At 62.6% G+C, this 18,516-nt stretch overlaps 4 protein-coding genes across 4 annotated transcripts; 2 read left to right on the forward strand and 2 right to left on the reverse strand.

Moving 5' to 3' along the window:
• CHLRE_12g531750v5 (uncharacterized protein) lies at positions 1–4,122 on the forward strand. The gene is made up of 11 exons (XM_043068575.1): positions 1–361; positions 712–769; positions 885–1,043; positions 1,258–1,348; positions 1,474–1,522; positions 1,648–1,783; positions 2,140–2,216; positions 2,383–2,508; positions 2,827–2,856; positions 3,031–3,109; positions 3,337–4,122. Exons 1-11 carry the CDS (start codon positions 162–164, stop codon positions 3,601–3,603), a joined length of 1,272 nt encoding a protein of 423 aa, XP_042918670.1. The 5' UTR covers positions 1–161; the 3' UTR covers positions 3,604–4,122.
• A 74-nt stretch (positions 4,123–4,196) lies between these two features.
• Positions 4,197–7,393, forward strand: CHLRE_12g531800v5 (uncharacterized protein). Its single transcript, XM_001692974.2, has 7 exons — positions 4,197–4,494; positions 4,694–4,761; positions 4,886–4,941; positions 5,169–5,231; positions 5,368–5,648; positions 5,812–6,028; positions 6,193–7,393. Exons 1-7 carry the CDS (start codon positions 4,376–4,378, stop codon positions 6,910–6,912), a joined length of 1,524 nt encoding a protein of 507 aa, XP_001693026.1. The 5' UTR covers positions 4,197–4,375; the 3' UTR covers positions 6,913–7,393.
• Positions 7,394–7,489: 96 nt separating this feature from the next.
• CHLRE_12g531850v5 (uncharacterized protein) lies at positions 7,490–10,340 on the reverse strand. Its single transcript, XM_001692865.2, has 5 exons — positions 9,957–10,340; positions 9,759–9,852; positions 9,411–9,662; positions 9,019–9,196; positions 7,490–8,875 (listed from the first exon to the last, which is right to left on the reverse strand). The coding sequence occupies exons 2-5, from the start codon at positions 9,817–9,819 to the stop codon at positions 8,296–8,298; spliced, it is 1,071 nt and encodes a 356-aa protein (XP_001692917.2). The 5' UTR covers positions 9,820–9,852; positions 9,957–10,340; the 3' UTR covers positions 7,490–8,295.
• Positions 10,341–11,566: 1,226 nt separating this feature from the next.
• On the reverse strand, positions 11,567–18,220 carry CHLRE_12g531900v5 (uncharacterized protein). The gene is made up of 16 exons (XM_043068576.1): positions 17,759–18,220; positions 17,370–17,522; positions 17,000–17,057; positions 16,564–16,758; positions 16,216–16,322; positions 15,692–15,892; positions 15,328–15,422; positions 14,882–15,137; positions 14,552–14,666; positions 14,333–14,367; positions 13,974–14,153; positions 13,760–13,847; positions 13,424–13,548; positions 12,974–13,145; positions 12,569–12,690; positions 11,567–12,236 (listed from the first exon to the last, which is right to left on the reverse strand). The coding sequence occupies exons 1-16, from the start codon at positions 17,948–17,950 to the stop codon at positions 12,162–12,164; spliced, it is 2,169 nt and encodes a 722-aa protein (XP_042918671.1). The 5' UTR covers positions 17,951–18,220; the 3' UTR covers positions 11,567–12,161.
• Positions 18,221–18,516: the final 296 nt, after the last annotated feature.

An 18,516-nucleotide genomic window follows, 5' to 3' on the forward strand; every position in this document is an offset into this window, starting at 1 on the left:
GAATAGCTGACTTAGATAGGTAAGAGCTGGCTCGACAACGACGTGCAACATCCATCTCAGAAGTCGACTGCGACATGAGCTTGAGAAGCATGAATTTCGTCATGTAGATAGGTCGACCAGTTCTCTGTGTCATATAAACGGCGTCGCGGCGATTGAGCGCCATGCGGAAAACCTGCGTGGGGCTGTCGCTGGCGCTCGCGCTGGCGCTGTGCGCTGTGCACGCAGCAAGTGCATACGACTGTAGCGCGCACCCGTGGGTGGACGAGGCGGTGAAGCACTGGTTTAAGCCTGCCTACAAAATGGCACGGCAGTCACCTCTCACCGTGGAGGAGAGCCTTGGCAAGATAGCAAATATCACCTGGTACGGCGGTGCAACAAGAGGTCTGGGAGGGGCGGTATGCAGTGTGTGTATGGTCGGGGGCTGGGAAAGCGGGTGCCAGAGTAGCGTTGGGGTGGGGTGGGGGAGGGGAGGCTTGGAGGGGAGGCGCATGTGGGGGCACCAGTAGCGCGACCGCCAGCGCCGGCACGGCGGCCTGGTCATGCAGCATAGACCTGGACGAAACACGACGCAGATTCCTCCCATTGGTTCGCCTCGGGGTTACCATCGAACCCTGCACGTCTACCCGCGGGGCAGCGGCGCCCCGGCGACCCCGAACTGAGCTCACGCACACCCGGTGCTGCGCGCTGGCTTTGCTTCGCCCTGCGGCACAGGGGTGACTACTTCACGGGCAAGTCCATGGGCATCCTATACCACGACGAGCCCACTAAGGTAACTGGCTGCTCGCAAGGGGAGGGGCGTGTCCAGGGCATGGTGTGCATGGTTTCGAGCATACCGCCACCCGGCCTTCCGGCCATGTGCCTATCCACCCGTCCTACGCACGCAGGCGTACAAGGTGCGGTGGCAGCTGCTGTGGAAGCACAACGAGCCGCACAAGCCGGCGGGCATGCAGCAGCTCATGGAGCGGGCGGTGGCGGCACACGGCACGGACCTGGCGGCGGCGTGGGGGCCGGGCAAGGAAGTCAAATTCATCTTCGGGACAGAGGTGGGGCTGGGTGGGTGGGCGAGGTGTGCTGGGGCGGCTAGTAGAGGGTGGTGCTGCTGCTGAGGGTTGCTGCATGAGAGGCAAAAACGACGCGTAAAGGCATTGGGCACGCGGTGCCGTCCGCACGCCAAGGTTGGTCTTCGCTGGCGACGGCCAGTGCCCTTGAGTTCTTCCTTGTTGGTTGACAACACCGTTCTTCCCTGCGGCGCCTCAGGACTTCCCCATCACCTGGCCCGACCAGCAGCTGCGGGTGCCTTCATTCCAGATGTGCGCCTCACCGGAGTCGCCGGACGTGCCTATACCGGGTGCGTGCGTGGGGATGCCTGCCGCCTGGTGTGCCGCCGTATGACGCTTGAACTACACGGTGCAGCGACACCTGCTTGTAAGACCAATGCATCGTTCCCAATGCCTGTGTCCCAATCTCACACAGACTTCACATGGGAGAAATACAACCAGGCGCAGTACACCAACACCAGCTGGTGAGTCCGGCTTCCGCCCATGGAACATCGGCCGGCTTCCCCTGGCGCCTAGGACTCCTGGCACTTCAGCGGCCACTGGGCTTGCTTCTACTACCGTATTGCTGCTACCGCCGCCGCCACCACAGGTGGGAGGTGAAGCGGCTGCTCACGCACAAAGCCAAGATGGTGCCGTGGCGGCTGCGCGAGCGGGAGCTGTTCATGCGAGGCGACGCGGGGGTGGGCTACCGCAAAACACTCATGCCCTTTATGCACGAGGTGCAGGTAGGCAGGGCCGGCTGCTCAGAACCCTGATGGGGCACGGTGGGTGGCAGGTTACAGCCAGTTCATGGTTATGGCATCACAGCGCTCCGGACGTAAGGCGTAGGTGCGTAGTGTGGAGGGTGGGAGAGGACCGGAAAGGTCAAAGCTGGGCAGGGTATCCCGACGCCTGGGCTGCACATGGTGCCGTGGATGCGCCCGACTACCCCCCGCCCCCCTCCCATAAGTATTATCGCCTGCAACTGTCGCCTCTGCATGTGCTCCGCTAGTATCGCTTGGTCAGGATTGGCTTGGGCTGGTAATTACACCCTGAACCTCCTTGTGTTGTGGCGCCTTGTACGCACCCTGCGCACCAGCAGGTCAACCGCTCCGACATCGCGCTGTTCGGCGTCAAGGTGAACTTCCACACCACCGGCTTCTACGTTACAGACATGAAGTGAGGGCCGCGTTACGGTTTAACGGAAGTGCCATCTTCGCTGTGCGTCCAAAGGCCTTCAGCCATGTTAAGAGAACGCCGGTAGCAACTTACGGGCGTACATGACTCCGACGTCCGCATGTACCTCGACGTCCGCCATGTTCACTGTTCATGTGGTGCTTGCCAGGCACTTTTCGCTGCTGGACAACTGGTGCCATCGTCGCTACCTGGTGCACACCAGCGGCTTCTCCTACAGCGCCAGCCTCAAGTACAAGCTGGCGTGTGGCGCAGTGGTGGTCAGCTTTGAGAGCAAGTGCGTGATTCTGATTGTGGGCAAGAGCACTGGGCGTGGACGCTGGCGTGTTACAGCAGATTGGGTCATTGGGTCTGCGTGGCTCAGGCTTGGAGGGCGCGGGGGTGGGGTGCAGGGTCTGCTGTGAGAGCTTCTGTGACGTGTGCTTCCTTTTCATGCCCGCTGCTACCCGCCTCTTTTGCATTTGGTTCGGTTCAGTTTGGGGGTGGTATCAACACCCCCCCATCCCACCCCAACCCCGCTAGTTTGTCTTTGTTTGGTTCAGTTTGGGCTGGTTATTACAACCCCCACAACCACCAATACGCTTTGCTTCCACAGGTTCCGCGAATTCTACTACCCGGGCCTCAAGTAAGCACGGACGTGCCGTGGCGTCCAATGCTCTGCACGCGAATCCAAATGTTTTGTTTTTGAAGCCGTGCCATCTGCTCCGGGTCGCGCGCAGTGTCGTGGCTTGTCACGCAGCCGCGCCACACACTCTCTCATCCCTCTCACTCCTCCCTTCCACCCTGGCTCGCTCGACAGGCCCGGCGTGCACTACATCAGTGTGCCCGAGGCGGAGCGAGAGGCGCTGCTCAAGACCGTGGCGCCGCAGCTCAAGAAGGTGAGCCCCCGTGCCTGCTAGTAGCTGTTGTCAAGCCTGTCGCGAGTGAGAGGCCCCCAGCGGCGGCGGCTCACCAGCCAGCGCCAGCCAGCGCCGCCGCCAGCATACCGCACAGGTCGCCAACCAAACCGTGTGCACGCCTTCGATCCGCAAACCATGCCACAAGCGTGTGTGTCACTACCGGCCGGGTGCCCGCATACCCCACCACCCAACCTGCTATGCTGCAGGAGCTGACGGAGCTGGAGCAGAAGTACTCGGAGGAGCCGCCGCCCATGGCCATCGCGGCGCGCGAGTTCGCCACCACGCAGCTGAGTGACGCCGCGGTGTCCTGCTACCTTTACAGAACGCTGGTGGCGTACGGCAGGCTGTACCTGTCGGAAAAGGGCTCGGACGTGCCGGAGGAGGTGGAGCTGCCCGCCATGGGGCGCCGACGGCAGCAGAGGGCCGCGGCGCACCGGGGGAGGAGAGCGTTGCTGATTGGTGAAAGGGCATGAAGAACAGCGCAACTACCAGGACGGGTGATGTGCTGATACTTTGACTCAGTCAGCCACGTTTTCACGCGCCAAAGTTGTGTTGAATGTGGAAGTGGTGTGGGGTTTCTGGATGGCACAGCCGTGCGATGGCTCGGCTCTGGGCGAAGTGGCCTTGGAGCGGCGGACCTTGTCGTACACGGTACTGATACTGTCTGCCATGTAGGTACTTGGCATGTTGATATGATGATGAGAGCGAGCAGCATTGTATATATGCTGACTTTCAACAATGAAGACCAAGAAGAGGATGAAGGTTGCACGTGTGTGGGGGGGGGAGGGGTGGCTCGGGTTTTGGTTGGCAGTGCGCGCAGGCGGACGACGCCGAGGGCCGGGGTCTGTGGCAAGGGTCGTCGTGCTCTGTGTTGAAGCCTTTCTGCAGGGTGTTCACAGGGCATCGGCTACTCTTTTGTATCCGTTTCTGCTGTTTTATGTTGCTTGCGCGCTCGCAGCCTGAGGGAAAACTAGAATCTAAGTTGGTACTCTAAGCCCCATGCAATGGAAAAGACTCGTCTCTTGGCACAAAATGGCAGCATAGTTTAGCTGAGAGCTCTAGCATAGTTAAAGTATTACTCTCTCTCCAGCGATTACTGCGTTCGTGTGCAGCAGTGCCACTTCCAGCAGCACCGACGTCGCAAGAATGCTTCCCCTCTTAACACGTCCCACAACTAGTATGTGGGGAGAGAGGAGCGTGCTTTCAGTTCCCTCATCGCCAAGCAGAGCAGCTCGCGAGGAAGCCATGCCCAGTCCAAAACGTTCAGGACTTGGCTCTGGTCGGCTCATAGGCGGACAAGCATCAACCACATCCCTGGGAAGCCCTGGGGCCGGCACCAGTCAGTTCCAAATCAACCACGAGAAGTGAGTCGCCATGACATTGATTGCGCACTGGCTCGAAGTGTGTGTTGCGGCTGTGCACGCTCCTGCCGCCCTGGTGCATCCAAGGCACACATGTATACCCCTGTTTACGATTTGGCCCGCGAGGGTAGCGTCTCGCTGTCGTCCAGCTCTTTTCCGCTCCGCTGACACCCACCCCTTCCTCCGTGCACCCTACACCTAGCACCCTCCGGAAGAACCGCAACCACTTCCAGGGCCAGATTGAGCAGTACTCCATCGACTACCACAGCTGTGAGTGCACATTCGATGGGTGATGGGAGTGGTGCCGCCTGGGTACTAGTGGGGCTATGCATCGGTGAAACTCAGATGGGCTCACTTCTCTTGGTGCGTGCATGCGATTCCCTGCTGCGCGCAGCCCACAACAAGGCGCTGGCAGAGCTGCCTGTGCTGCAAGAGCAGCATGCATTGGAGGTATGTGCGCTGCTGTGTAGGCACGGAGGGCCAGGCGGCGCGATAGCTTAGGATGCCCGTGGCAAGGGTCCAAGGCGGGTCGAGTGCTACCGTACCGTATTGTTGCCGCCTGCATGCATGGTTAGGACGTGGGCGTTGCGGGTGCGAGTGCATGTCTCAGTGCTGATGGACATGCTCTTGACCGCAAACGCAAACCCTAATGACATCGCGTTATGTGCGTGCCACAGATTGAGGAGTACCAGAATGCGATTGAGGAGACGGTGACGCGGCACCTCGGCCGCATTGCCCAGGTGAGCTGCCAAGCCCCTCGACGCCTTCACTCAGCCGACGTGTAGAGCTGCGCACAGCCTTACCGTGCGCTGCTGTTACTGTCATGGCGTGCATGCGTGTAATGCCATTGCCCCTGCACACCCTCGCCTCCCGCAGCTGCGCCAAGACTACTCGCTGCTGATCAAGGAGGCCAGCCGCCGGCACATGGAGCTACAGCAGCGGAGGTTCGCGGGGGCCAGGGTGGACATCCCGCAGGTGGCGCAGCAGCCCATCGCCGGCCTACCGGCGCTGTCGGCGCAGCCCCAGATCGTGGCGCCGTCGGCGGTTCCCAACGGCAGCCTGGCGGCCAGCCGCTCCGGCAATGTGTCCACCAGCTCCGAGCAGGCCGGCAGCCACGCCATGGGGCAGGTCAACCCCAACGCCTACCTGAGGACACTGTAAGTGTGGCAAGGGATGTTGCTAGGTGGTTGGCCAGCGTTGTGGGGCCAGCAAGTGGCAGGCAAAAGGTTGGCGCAGCACGGCATGTGCAGATAACCATGTGCGCTCGTGGCACCCTGTGTCAACCTAACTCGTCGCGTATGCCTGCCCATATTGCTACAGGAACAATGATGCCGCAGCCGCCATGTCACAGTACAACACACGGCCGCTACCCGCCACCCCCGGTGGCATCGCCGCGCTCTCCATCTCCACGCCCGCCTCGCCACTCACAGCGCGGCTGGCCACGCCCTCCGAAGCCACAGCGCGCAACTCGGACTTTGCGCGGCTGGAGGCGATGCATGAGAAATACATGGGGCGAACGAAGAGCCAGCACGAGCAGGTGCGTGTGCGCGTCTGCATTGAAGCAGGATACGGGGTGTAGGGGCAGCGATGCGGATGCGGCCGGCGTTGGGTTACCCCCACGGATAATTTTCGGGGTACCGTAACCCCGTTCTCACATCCAACGAGGTAATCCTGTCGTGCGGCCCCATCGTTCGCTTGCAGGGCATCGCCGCGCGCATCAACGAGGTGTCAAACTGGCAGCAGACATTCGCCGCCTGCATGGCCGCGCTGGCGCAGCACCAGTCGTCCGCCCTCGCACACCTGTCCAGCTGCGTGGAGGAGGCCGAGGCGTGGCACGCGCAGCAGCGCGGCGCGCTCAGCGCGGCGCACGACGAGGTCATGACGGAGGCGGAGCGGCTCAGCCGGCAGCTGGAGGCGGCGCAGACGGCCGCTGCTGCCAAGCTGAACGGGCTGCTAGCGTCCTTCTTGGAGCGGGTGCTGCCGTCGGGCGAGGTGGGGCTGGCGGAGGCGCAGGCGTCGTACACACGCTCCGCTGCCAACCTGCGGAACGAGCACGTGGCTGCACTGGAGGCGGCCGAGGCGGCGCTGCGTGCGCTCGTCCCGCGCCACGCCGCCATGCGGCAGCACATGTCCGCCTCCTACTCGTCCGGTCTGGCGTCGCACGAGGCGGCCCTGGCGGCGGCGGGCGGGCACTACGACAGCCGCGGCATCCCCGAGCTGCGGCGGCAGTACCAGGACGCCGAGTCACGGCACCGCGACACGCTGGCAGCCATCCGGGCGGAGCACCTGAAGGGGCTGGCGGGCTCGCGGGACGGCTGGATGGGCGAGGCGGCGGCGCTGCTGGAGGAGTACCGCGCACGCATGCAGGAGCTCAAGCAGCAGTACATGCTGGCGTACGATGTGAACCTGACGGAGGTGTAGGCGCGCACGCGCGTTGCAGCTGGCGTGGGAGGCTGACGTGGTTGATGTGTTCGAGTGTGAGTGCGGCTGCGCGGTGGCTGGGTGGGTAGGTGGCGTTTGGCATGTGGTGCTGTCCTCCTGGGCGGCGGGCTGGCAGTGTAGCTGGCTTCACGTGCGGCAGGGTGTGGCATTTTGTGCGATGTGAGAAGACTTGAGTGCCTGTGACGTATGTTGTTGGTGTGGTCAGGGTATTGCACTATCGCGGCAGGACGCTTTGGCAGGTTTAGTCGCCTTAAACTTTAGACCCTGCATGGCTGACCACTCACGCAACCTACATCAGGTAGGCTGGCAGCCTGGGCTTTGGAGTACGTTTTTGAGCCTTGGGGCTGCGCCTGGGCTGCGTTTATGCTAACTTGATTTATGTGATTCGATTATTAATGAGAGCCGTTAGAAGACTTTCGCACCGTACGGCATTGTGCAGTGCCTGTAAGCAACACGCTTCTTACGAGTCTACGCGACTTGCAACGGCGGCCTGGCAGATGTGGCTTGGCTCAGCATGCCTTTTGATGCCACTGCATGCAACCTGAAGTTCCTTCCGCTTGACAAGAATTTACATGCACAAGGAAACTCACAGCTTTATGACCCTGCCACCCGTCTGGGACCATATTCCATAGGGGCGCCCGTTTGTCCACGATGTGCCTTCCGTGCTTCTGCTCCAGGCACCACCCGCATCGGGTGGTGCAACTGCAACATCATCGCCAGCCATTATATGTATCTGCGTGCCGTTGGCGCAGAAACTCACATTGCATCTCTACCCCGGGCCGTCTGGACCGCCACCTCATCCACCCACCGCCAATCGCACTCCCACCGCCAATTCATATAGCCAAGCCATACGATCAAAGCTGCTGAGGCCAAGTCCCTTAGCCAACATGCCCAGCATGCATGCTGAGTTGAAGCAGTGCTAGGTACCGCAATGTGCACGTTAATCAAGTATTGATTGGCATTCACAGCCAGGGGAACCTGTCCAGTCCAAGCCGCTTGCAGCCGGTCAAGCACTACTGTTGCCAGCGTAATACAAGTAGAGTCACAGTCAAATAAGGTCACCGGCCGAGAGTTGCGTACGATGCAAAACTGGTACATCTAACCTCAAGCCATCCCGACAGCCGTAGAACCAGCCGCTGCCAGCGCCCAAGCGACAGAACATGACAGGACTGGAGTTACAAGCTCTGAAGGGAGACACCATTACAAATTGAATTCACCTGAATTCAAACGCCCCTGCTCAACCGACCGCATGGTGCTCTTGCACGGCACGACTGTTACCACCGACATGGGGCGCATAGCATGACTTCAGCAACCGTAGCCAGCAGGAGCAACCCTGCCGCAGCCACTGTCAACTCATACATGTTACTCGCGTGCACCAACAAACGCGCCGGAGTGCCGCACCGTGTTCCGCAGAGGCGAAGGGGCCGAGGGTATAGAGGATAGCGGGGACATGTCGCCCGCACCTCCGCTGCTTGCGGCATCACGGTTGCTGATGGACAGACGCGACGGCGAGAGCTGGCTCTGCCCCTCGGAGATCCTGCCAAAGGGGCCCCGCTCCCGGTCCACGCTCGACGTGCCAGGCGGTGTGCTGCCGCCCCACTGCGGCACCGACGACGCAGGCACCACGCTGGCTGACAACGGCCCGTTATGCGAGCTGTGCAGTGCCACGCCCGCGCCCCCACCCCCGCCGCTGCCTGCGCCTGGCACGGCTGCCATGCTTGGCAATGGCACGTGCCGCACGGCCCCCTCACCCCCGTGCATGGAACGCATTGACAGGCTCTTTAGCTCGCCACGCAGCTGCTCCAGTGCCGCGTGTGTCTGGTTCTGCAGCCCCTCTCCGGTAGCCCCTGGGCCGCCGCCGCCGCTGCCCGTTGGCCCCACGTCGCGACTCGTGCTTCCGGCACGGGCACGCTCCTTCCACGACGAGCGGTTCACCTGGAGCCTGTCAGCAGGCAAGCGTAACCAACAACGTGTGTAATCAGGACTCTGGGCCTCTCATCACAGGTGCCCAGCCCCTGGGTGCTTAGCAAATACAGAACCCGATCTCCGGTACTCCTGCCCAGCTGAGTTGTGCGGTGTGCTCACCGGTGCATGAAGTCTTCATCCTCCGTGACCCGCATGCTGTTGCGCAGGCCGCGCATACTGCCGCTAGTGCTGGGGCTGTTCGAATCACGAATGGGGAAGAACGAGTGCCGCCGCCCCAGCATCTGCAACGCAGCGTCCACGTCCTGCTCCGTCGCCTCGTCGTCATCCGGGGGCGGAGCTGCGGGCCAGCAGGTGCGGGTGCACGCGCGGGTGAGTCTGGGGCCGGCCTCCTTTCGCCAGCACACTCGTGTAGGCGCAGCCGCCTACTACTAGAACAGACTAGCAACCAACTCTTTCGTTTCACTTGGGTTGCAGCCAAGTATATGTGTACTGGTACCTAGCTGGTGACCTGTCTTCGGGGGCTGCCTCCTCCACGGACCCCTGGCACTCACCTCCGCCGTGTTCAGAGAGCGCGGGCGAATCCCCGACCAGGTGAGCCGGGGGGAACGCCTCGCCGCCATAGTCGGAGGTGAGCCGAGCCCCGCTGTTGCTATTGCGGCCGGGAAGGACCTCGCCCGGCGTGCTGACCACCCCACCGCCGGCACCCGGCAGCGACCGCCTGAAGTCCATGTGTATCCGCCTCGCTGAGAAACTGTTGGAGCTGTTGAGCGCGGCCATCCTGAACGACGGCGACTGAGGCATGCCTGCGCAGGGGGTAGCAGGTGTAGTGTAAGGCGTTGAGCCGAAAGCTGTGCGCGCCGCAGGGGGCCCCGAAGCCCGTAGTGCCCGCGTGTTCGCACCTGACGCGAAGGACGGAGGAGCAGCTTCCACCGGCGCCACACCACGCTTGAACGAGGGCATCGCCATCAACGGGTCCTCAAACTTTGGCGTGGGCTGAAACGCGATGAGGACCGGTCAGAAGCATGCGTCACATGCGCGATGGAAACAAGAAACTGCCACCGAACCCTGACTTGCAACCGGGCCCTCCAGCCACTTACAGTTCGAGGGCTATTGCTTCCTGAAGCATGGGATGCACAGGCTGAGGCCGCAGCATGCGCGTTGCTCAGAAGGACCGACGACCGCGGACTGTTCGCCCCAACTGAGAGAAGAGATGATGGCCTTCGTGAGGGGCTCAATAAGGAGTTGTCGGCAACTCCTGCGACCTTCTCGTCCGAGGTCACCAGCGGCGCGGGCAACCGGAACTTCAGCTTGCCAGGGCTGTCTGGAGTAGGTGCTTCCATTTCTTGTGTAATACCAAATGCTAGGCCAGGGGCTGCATTCAGGCGAGGTCAACAAGCTTTACAGTTTACTTCGGCGTCGTGGTTTTCGACGGCGTTTACTTTGGTTTAATACTCGACGGGTCAGCAAGAGCTGGTCTTTCGCATTTTATGCGCTTAAAGCGTATGGACTGTGTCATCAATACACGGCCCCTCGGCAGCCTCAATCACATGAGTGTGAACCGCCGCTCATACCGCTAGGCATACTGTTGCTGTTACCAGCGCTACTGAGTCCCGGAAATCAATACTGGTGCTGACCTGCAGTGGGTGAATCTTATTGGGGGTCTTGGGCCAGCAATAGCCCCGGTGTTGTCCGTGCGTGCTTCGCTGTACTGTGAGCCTGCTCTCGCGTGCCCATACACGCCGCACCGTCCGAAACCCAAAGCCCAAAAGCTTTGATGTAACATAGCGATGCCAAGATATGTTCTTGTAAGCTCTGGGGTGACCTGCCAGCTCCGCGAAAGGCAGCAAAATGCCTGGCAACATGCCCCCACACTGTGCACTTTTAGCCTCCTTCATATATGTCGAGCAGATACTTATAGTCAAAGATAGGCACGGCAAAGTTCAAGCATTGAGGAAATGGCTGCTCGAGGGACCCAGGTCCAAACCCAGGTCGTGAAAGCTCCGGTTGGCAGAGCCTCGCACTTTGCCATGAGGTGCACTCTAGGTCAGTTATATGTACGTATACGGCATTATAGGGTGGGATCAATCCTGTGCAATTCGGCTCGACCGTGCCGGCACGTACCCAGCGATCTCACTAGCTGGATCACCACAACACGCCCAATTAGGCCTCAGCCGAGCTCATACCGCCCTCCCACGCCACCCGTAACTTTTTAGTGTACGTGAAGGGACTGCGAGACCTTTTTGGTGTCGGGAACTGTCGGATGCCCCTTATCTGCCCCCAAGACACCCCGCATGGGGAGGGCCGTACGGCAGTGGTCACACAGTCTGACTCTGAATCTGACACGGCAGCAAGGCTGTACAGGTTGTGGGCAAGGTGCTGAATCTACAGTCGTAGTGTCTGACTAGCCAGGATTGTAGAGATCATGCGAGGGTGTGGCTCGGCAGCGGCGGGTGCGACCGGGTTGTCTGTGTGCCACCAAAATCTAGTTGCAACGATCGTTTTCTTTTGAGAGGCCGGGCAGGCCGCCAGTCAGGCACCTGGCCGGCACCGGGGTTGCACCGCTGGTGGCCGGGCCTTACGCCCGAACGGCTGACCCAGTGACCCGCCTTCACCCTGACAACGCTGCAATGACCACGTCCGTGGCTGTCGGGGCAGAAGTCCCACTGGCGTCGTTACGGACTGCCAAAAGTGACACGCTCTCGTTGCGGCATTACCGTAGTTACAGAGCCTGTACAGAACATCACTCACTCCAATAATGACGAGCCGTCCTAGGGGCAGGCTATGTGGGGGCTCGCAGACCCGTTGCCCTAGGCCTGACTCCAGTGACTCCCTTGGTGACTCCTATTCCTAATGTAATACCGGTATGCGCGCGTCACGTGCGGAGTGCTTCAGCCGACATAGGCATCAGCGGCGGCACTTACGGTATCCCTGACTACCCAACTGACGGCGGCTTCCGCCAAACAGTGCTTTGTGATGCTGCCACGTCCCTGTCAGCCCTCACCGCCGCAAAATGTTGGCGACTCCGGGTTCTCACGCGCCCCCACGATTGCAAAACACGCATGACGTATAGCTCACTTGCGAAGACGTCTCCAAAATGCCGTTGCTGCTGTTTTATTCCGTGTCTTGCATTGATGAAGGATGCACATCCGAAGGGCAGAACTCTCGACACTCAAAACGCCCGGGGCGCCCGTGGGCCCCCCGCCAACCTCACATCCAACTGGTTGCCGTACGCCAGGGCGCACACAATTCCACAGCGTGCCACAGGCCGCGGCTGTGGCTGATTAGTACACGGCTGTGGCTACTTAGTAGTGGTTGCCGACCTTGCGGTGGTGCACGGCGGTGGGCACGTTCTCATCCAGCACCTTGCCCTCCAGCACCTGTGCAGAGAAGGCGGGGAGGCGGGCAGGCAACAGTCGGGGGCAGGCATGTGTCTTGCAGGGTGGGTCAGGGCACGGGGCGCAGGGGGCAATACCATGGCCCGGGAAGGGGCTCCCCTGCCCAGGACTGCCCCGTCTTTGCAGCGTCGCACCCATGCCATGTGCAGATCCAGAGCACCGTATAACATGCGCAGGAAGCCTTCATGACCCGGGTACCACGTACGGCGGCCAACTTCGCTCTGCCAATCTGAGATCCAACCGCCTGCAATTGCTACATCATGGCACATGTTTCGTGCCATGTCCCTATTACCCTCCCCACCGCCGCCGCTCACCGAGGCGTACACGATGTAGTGGTCTCCCGCCTCCATGCGCGACACCACACTGCACTCCAGGATGCTGTTGGCCTCCTTGAGCACCGGCGCGCCCAGCGTGGGCGAGGGCTCCGTCTCCAAGTCTGCACGGAGCGAAGGGGCGGGGGATTACATTCATGATTATCTAAGAAGTGAAGGCGTAGCCAGGAACAGTAGTACAGCAGGGGGGCGCGGCAGGAAGTCCTTGCAGCCACCAGCATCCAGCTCGCCCCACCTTGCAGAAGCCCTGACACACAATTGCTCCTCAACATCCGTCCTTGCACTGCCATAATTACCCAATACCCCACCCCTTCATATCCTTCAATCCGATTGGTGCATACAATCCGCAAGGTTCATCTCTAGCTCTCTGGCCGCCAGGCTGCTCACCCGCCAGGCGGTCCTCTCCGGGGCCGAATGGCCGTGTGAGCGCCTTCATGACCTTCTTGTCGCGGCCCTCCGCCACCATGCTGATGGCGAACTTGCCGCCCACGATGAGCAGCTTCTCAATGGCGCGGTCCTTCTTGACCGCCACCGTCAGGCCGGGCGGGTCGAAGGAGGCCTACATGTCGGGGGGTTACATTCATGATCATTCAAAAAGTGAAGGCGTAGCCAGAAACAGTAGTACAGGAGACGCGTTGTTACCGATGTCCGTGAAGGGGGGGAGGAGACCGGGTGGTTGACCGGAGTGCGTGCGCAAGGGGTTGGCATGCGCACTATGCCACGCATGCGGATCCGGGGCTGGCAGACTGACAAGTTGCCGCAGCGCCGTGCAGGTCAGTCCATCGTGGATCCATGCTGCTATCGTAGCTCTCACAGCATTCGCTGCTGGGCCCGCACCTGCGACACCCAGCTGGCAAGCATGGCGCTGGTGGCGTCCTCGTCCTTGGCCGTCAGCACACTCAGCGACCCCACCACACGCCCCATGGCCAGCTGCGGTCCGCTGGCCGCCTGCGCGCGGGCGCCTGTTATTGGGACACAGGGCGAATATCACGAGTGGGTGAATATGGAGACGCAGGTAACTGGGTCCAGAGGGGCACCAAGGCAGGTCGCCAGGCATGCTCGCCTCTTACGCCGGCAGCTGCCTGCCACGCCACCTGGAACGCCCGCTGCGGCCTACCCTCCCGCCCAGCACCAACAACACTGCCGCCCCCTTGATCCTACTGTCCGCCTCACCCGCCACCACGTTGGTCTCGCGGCTCTTGAGCTTCTTCTTGATGGACTGCGCCAGCGCGCGGCCGCTCTCCTCGCACATCAGCAGGTCCTGTTGGGTTTGCCGCGATGCAAGCGAGGCGTTGGATACCCATTCGTATACAAGCAAGGTCCACGTAAGGCGAAACCCCGTCGCCATGCTCCCGTCCGGCCTGCTCCATCCGGCCGCGCAACGGACCTTGGCAGTGGGCTTGAACTTGACACGGATGGCGTCGAAGGCGAAGCCGAAGCCGGCGTCGCGCAGGCGGCCCTCCATCTCGTCCACCGCCTCGCCACTCCAGCCGAACGAGCCGAACACGCCGCACGGCATGGCCTTGGCATTGGGCTCACGCAGGATGGTGCCCATCGCCACAGACACCTGGGGTGCGGGAATCAGAAACGTACAGGTCTGCAAAAGGCCCGGCTGGTAAGGGATTCGAGGGCGATGCCATGGTGTTGACAAGTCATTGAGCCAGCTAAAAACACATGTACCGTAGTTGCCCGCGCTGCGAAAGCACAAGCGCGGCGGCGGGCCCGGGAGTGCGGCGGCGGACGCACCTGGGTGGGCATGTGGCCTCCCAGGGTCGGGCTGCCTGCAACACACAACGGCGTGGGAGAGCGGGTACGTCACGGAGGGATTGCCGTATGCTCCGTTGAGGTGTTCACTTAACCGGAGCCTGCCAAGCGCAGCAGCACCTGCGGACTGACTACGCGTCCGAATCAGCCTCAATGTGACCTTGGCCACACCGCGCGGCAGCCCCGTAGCAGTGCGCTCACCCAGCACGAAGCCCTGCGAGGTGCGTGTGGCCTCCGCCACCTCGTCCAGTGTGCACAGCTCCAGGTTGAGCGTGTTCACCGCCACGCCGCCCTTGGTGATGCCGCGGCTGATGGCCTGTGGGGCGGCAGGGTAAGGTACAGGGCGGTCGCGGCAATCAGCATTCTACCCACCAGGGTACCCACCAGTCATCTAGTCAACTCCCGCCGGCGATGCAACACGCGACCTCACGCTCAAACGCAAGCGCCTGCCGATAAGCGCATCCCGTTACCTCATGCTTCCTGCTCCCGACCCTCCGCCCTCGCCTTTACGATCCTCTAGTCCTCCCCCACCTGCGCCAGAGCCGCGGTGTTGCCGTAGGCGGAGGCGTAGAACACGGAGGCGCAGGCGGTGGCGGCCGCCGCCAGCTGCTCATCCACCCAGCGCCGGTACTCCACCAGCAGCTGCGTCAGCGCGGACGACACCACGGGGCCGTGCATGGGCAGCAGCTCGCTCACGGGCAGCTGCTCCGAGGCCTCGGCCGGCGCGGCGGCGGGCGCGGGGCTGTCGGGCTTGTTGCGGTTCAGGCCCAGCAGGTTGCGGAAGAAGCTGCGAGAGCGAGCGAAGGAGCGAGCGGTTGTGGCGGCGCAAAGGCACAGTCAGGAGTGGCCGTGAGGCTTGAGGCTTTCATTGGCACGGAGCTTGCGGCCGCTACGAGTATCCCACCAACAGTGCTGTGTTTTAGCCGAAGCCCCCCGGTAACTGGACGCATCGTCGTCGCCGCCATGAATGCACACACCCGCGCAGCGCCGCGCTGGTCTTGTTGACGCGGGGTGCGGAGCCGGGCTTGCGGCGGGCCGGCACCAGGTCCAGCTTGTCCAGCGCGGCGGCGGCCTGCGGCAGTGGCGAGTGGCGGGGTGAGTGGTAAGGTGGTGGAGGGTGGATTGGCGATTGTTGTGAGGCGTGGGGTGGCGCGGCGGGGTGGTGAGTTGGGCGATGGAGAAGCCCCGGCGTGAGAGCGCATGCCGCAGCGCATGTGTCCGCAGGCTTGGCCGGCACAGTCTACGGCAGTCGCTTGCACAGCTGCAAGCCTGCAACCGGCGCGCCCGGGCCTTCCGTCCCGCGGCACCGCCACTGGCTGATGAGCCCACGGCATGTCGCACCTGGCGGGCCGAGGGCGCCAGCATGCACTCGAAGTAGAAGCGCCAGTCGTCGCCGTAGGCCTCCCAGCCGCCCTCGTCCAGCGCGTCGCCGGCGGGCGGCGCGGCGTGTGCGGAGAAGAGCTTGGAGCTGAACAGCACGCGGTTGAGGGGGTCGTGCACCACCAGCAGGTCGGGCCAGCGGGGCGTGGGCGTCAGGATCACCTGCACAGCGAAAAGGAGGGCCAGGGTCAGGAGGCGGGAGACGACTCGCACTCGCGCAGCCAGCCCTCACCCGTCAGGCCTTGAGCTATACTTCCCGCCCCAACGGTGTTCCCACCCCCTACCCTTTTTGGCCCCACCAACCGTGCGCAATTCAACGTGTTCCCCTATGCTCACGCACATTCCCAACCAGGATACCTGGTCGAGGAACACAACTGCCCTGCAGCTGCCTCGCTGCCGTGAGTTCCCCGCACGCCCACCTTCCCAACCCCACTGCCCCACTGCGCCTACTGCCCCCCAGTGCCCCCCCACATACACACGCCCACCTTGAGCTGGTCGTCTGCGCCCGGGCCGCACGGCGCCACCGCCGCCCCCGACCTCGCCACCACCAGCTGGATGGAGCTCAGCAGCGGGGCCTTGTCCGCCTTCTCGCCTGCAAATGCATGCATGGTGCGGTAGCGGACGGGCGGCGTTGCATGACGGCAGCCACGTCAAGGCTGGCGCAGCTTGGGCATGGAGGTTCAGCACGCCGCCGTCCCCAACTCCCCATCAGCCATCGGCCTGCCCACATCTTGGCACCTCCAACCCCCGCCACCTTGCCGCCACGTAGCCCCACCCCCGGCCACCGGCGCCGCCCCACGCGCCTCCGCCCCAGCCGCCACAAGCGCACGCACCGACGGTGGTCTGCAGCAGGCGCAGCGCGGGGTTGGACAGCACCACTTGCAGCGGGCTGGAGCCGGCGGCCCCGGCCCCGGCGGCCAGCCGGCGCTGCAGCAGCAGCTCCAGGGAGGGGATTGCCTTGGCGTCCAGGTGCGTCAGGATGATGTGCGTCAGCGCCGTCAGCGGCGTCTGCTTCTCCAGTGCAGCCACTGCACGGCGAGCGGCACATGGGTGGTGGTGGGTGGAGCAGGGGCGCAGGGATGCTCGGGGCGCTCGCGGCAAGAGGCGTGGTGGAGGTGGAGGTCACGGGCGGCCCCGCGGTCGCCATGCGAAATGGATATGCTGCAACGGCTGTGCGGCCTTGTATGCTTGGAGACCGGCTCTGGCGTCCATCCAACCCACTGCTGCAACTGCTGCTGCTTCACGCGCCCGCCCCTTGCCATCACTCACCGAAGTTCTCCGCGTACGCCTCATAAGGCACGTCCACCAGCGTCACCGCACCCGGCGCCTGCAGACAGAAGGCCGGCGGGCGGCTGGGCTCAGGCGCTCCGCTTGCATTACCCCAGCCCTGCCTAGCGTTTTCATCCCTCCTGCTCACTGGGCACATCGTTAAACACTGTATATCACTGTATAGCCTGCACGCTTCGGTGCAGACTAGCGGAGTTCCGGACCTGAAGTACGGAACGACAGCTCTGCGCCTGCCTACACACCACCCGCAGTTAAGGCAACACTACCGTGCTGCACTACCGCTCCGTGCTGCACTACCGCCCCGCTCACCTTCATCCTTCCCCCACTCATCCCCCCTCCCCATGGCACCTACCGTGACCAGGTAGGAATTGTCTGTGGTGCCGCGCCGCATGCCGTACTCCACCTCGTACTTGAGGCGGTCGCTGCGGCAGATGGACTGGATCACCTTGATGTTGGGCGCCACCGAGGACACCTGAGCCTCCACGTTGACGGGAGCCGAGGGCGGCTGTGGAGGGGCGGGGGTGGATTGGGCAGGGTTGGACGGAGGGAGGTGGAGGGACGCGGGAGTCGGGAGTGCCCGAGTGCTGAGCCTCGAGCCGGACGAGCTCTGGCTGGAGGCGGGAGGGCGGGAGGGGTGCGACCCCGTGGGGGGCCCTGCTTCTGACCGCCTCGCGGGCTACATGGGCGATTTTATAGTTGAGTAGGCATTAGCCGGTGATGCCCCGCGAACCAGTACCTCACCTGAACCGGCGCGGGCCCATGCTCCTTCGTCACCAGCGCTGCGCTCGCCTGGGGCACGAACGCACTGCGCCGAGCAAAGCGACGCTCTTGCCGGGTAGCGCGCGCTGCGGCCTTCAGAGACCTCGCTGAGCCTCTAACGGGAACCGCTTGCACGCAGGCCAGCGACTTCTCTGAGCGAAGCCCGCTAGCCATATGACGTCGGTTGCCTTGCATTACTCGCATTGTTGTTGACTTGCTAGACCAGTCTGCACGTCGGAGTATTCAAGTGCAAGCAAAGGAGCGATTGCCTGCAGTATGAAATGCAATTATAAAACAGAGCGTGTTTATGATCCACCTGTGTTATTGCTGTTGGTTCCCACGGAGCTGAATCGGCAAGCACACTTTGGAGAAGAAACTTGCGTGCACTTCGACGACCGCAATGCAACGAGCGTATGCCATCTTGGAAATGCTGCTGGTATTTACTCCAAAGCGAAGTTGCGTGTGTTGAGCGAGCTGGCCCAAGGGTCCACGGCCGCTCCAGCCTCCAGGCGTTTCCTGTCAGGTGCTTCCCAGGCTTAGCCCTCCCGTGCCCTCCCCGCTTCTTCGCCTGGCGCTCCCGCCCCCGTGCCTCCATCCTCCTCTTGGGGGCACATGCTGTGCAAGTTCTCCTCCACCTCGGGTGTCTCAATGCGCATGCGGACGGGCTGCACGCGTGCGCGCCCCGCGTCTCCGCACTTCACCTGACATGCCGCAGGGCCGCATGGGCGTGCGATGGGACA

Source organism: Chlamydomonas reinhardtii, chromosome 12 (genome assembly GCF_000002595.2).
Source record: "Chlamydomonas reinhardtii strain CC-503 cw92 mt+ chromosome 12, whole genome shotgun sequence".
NCBI classification, from domain to species: Eukaryota; Viridiplantae; Chlorophyta; class Chlorophyceae; order Chlamydomonadales; family Chlamydomonadaceae; genus Chlamydomonas; species Chlamydomonas reinhardtii.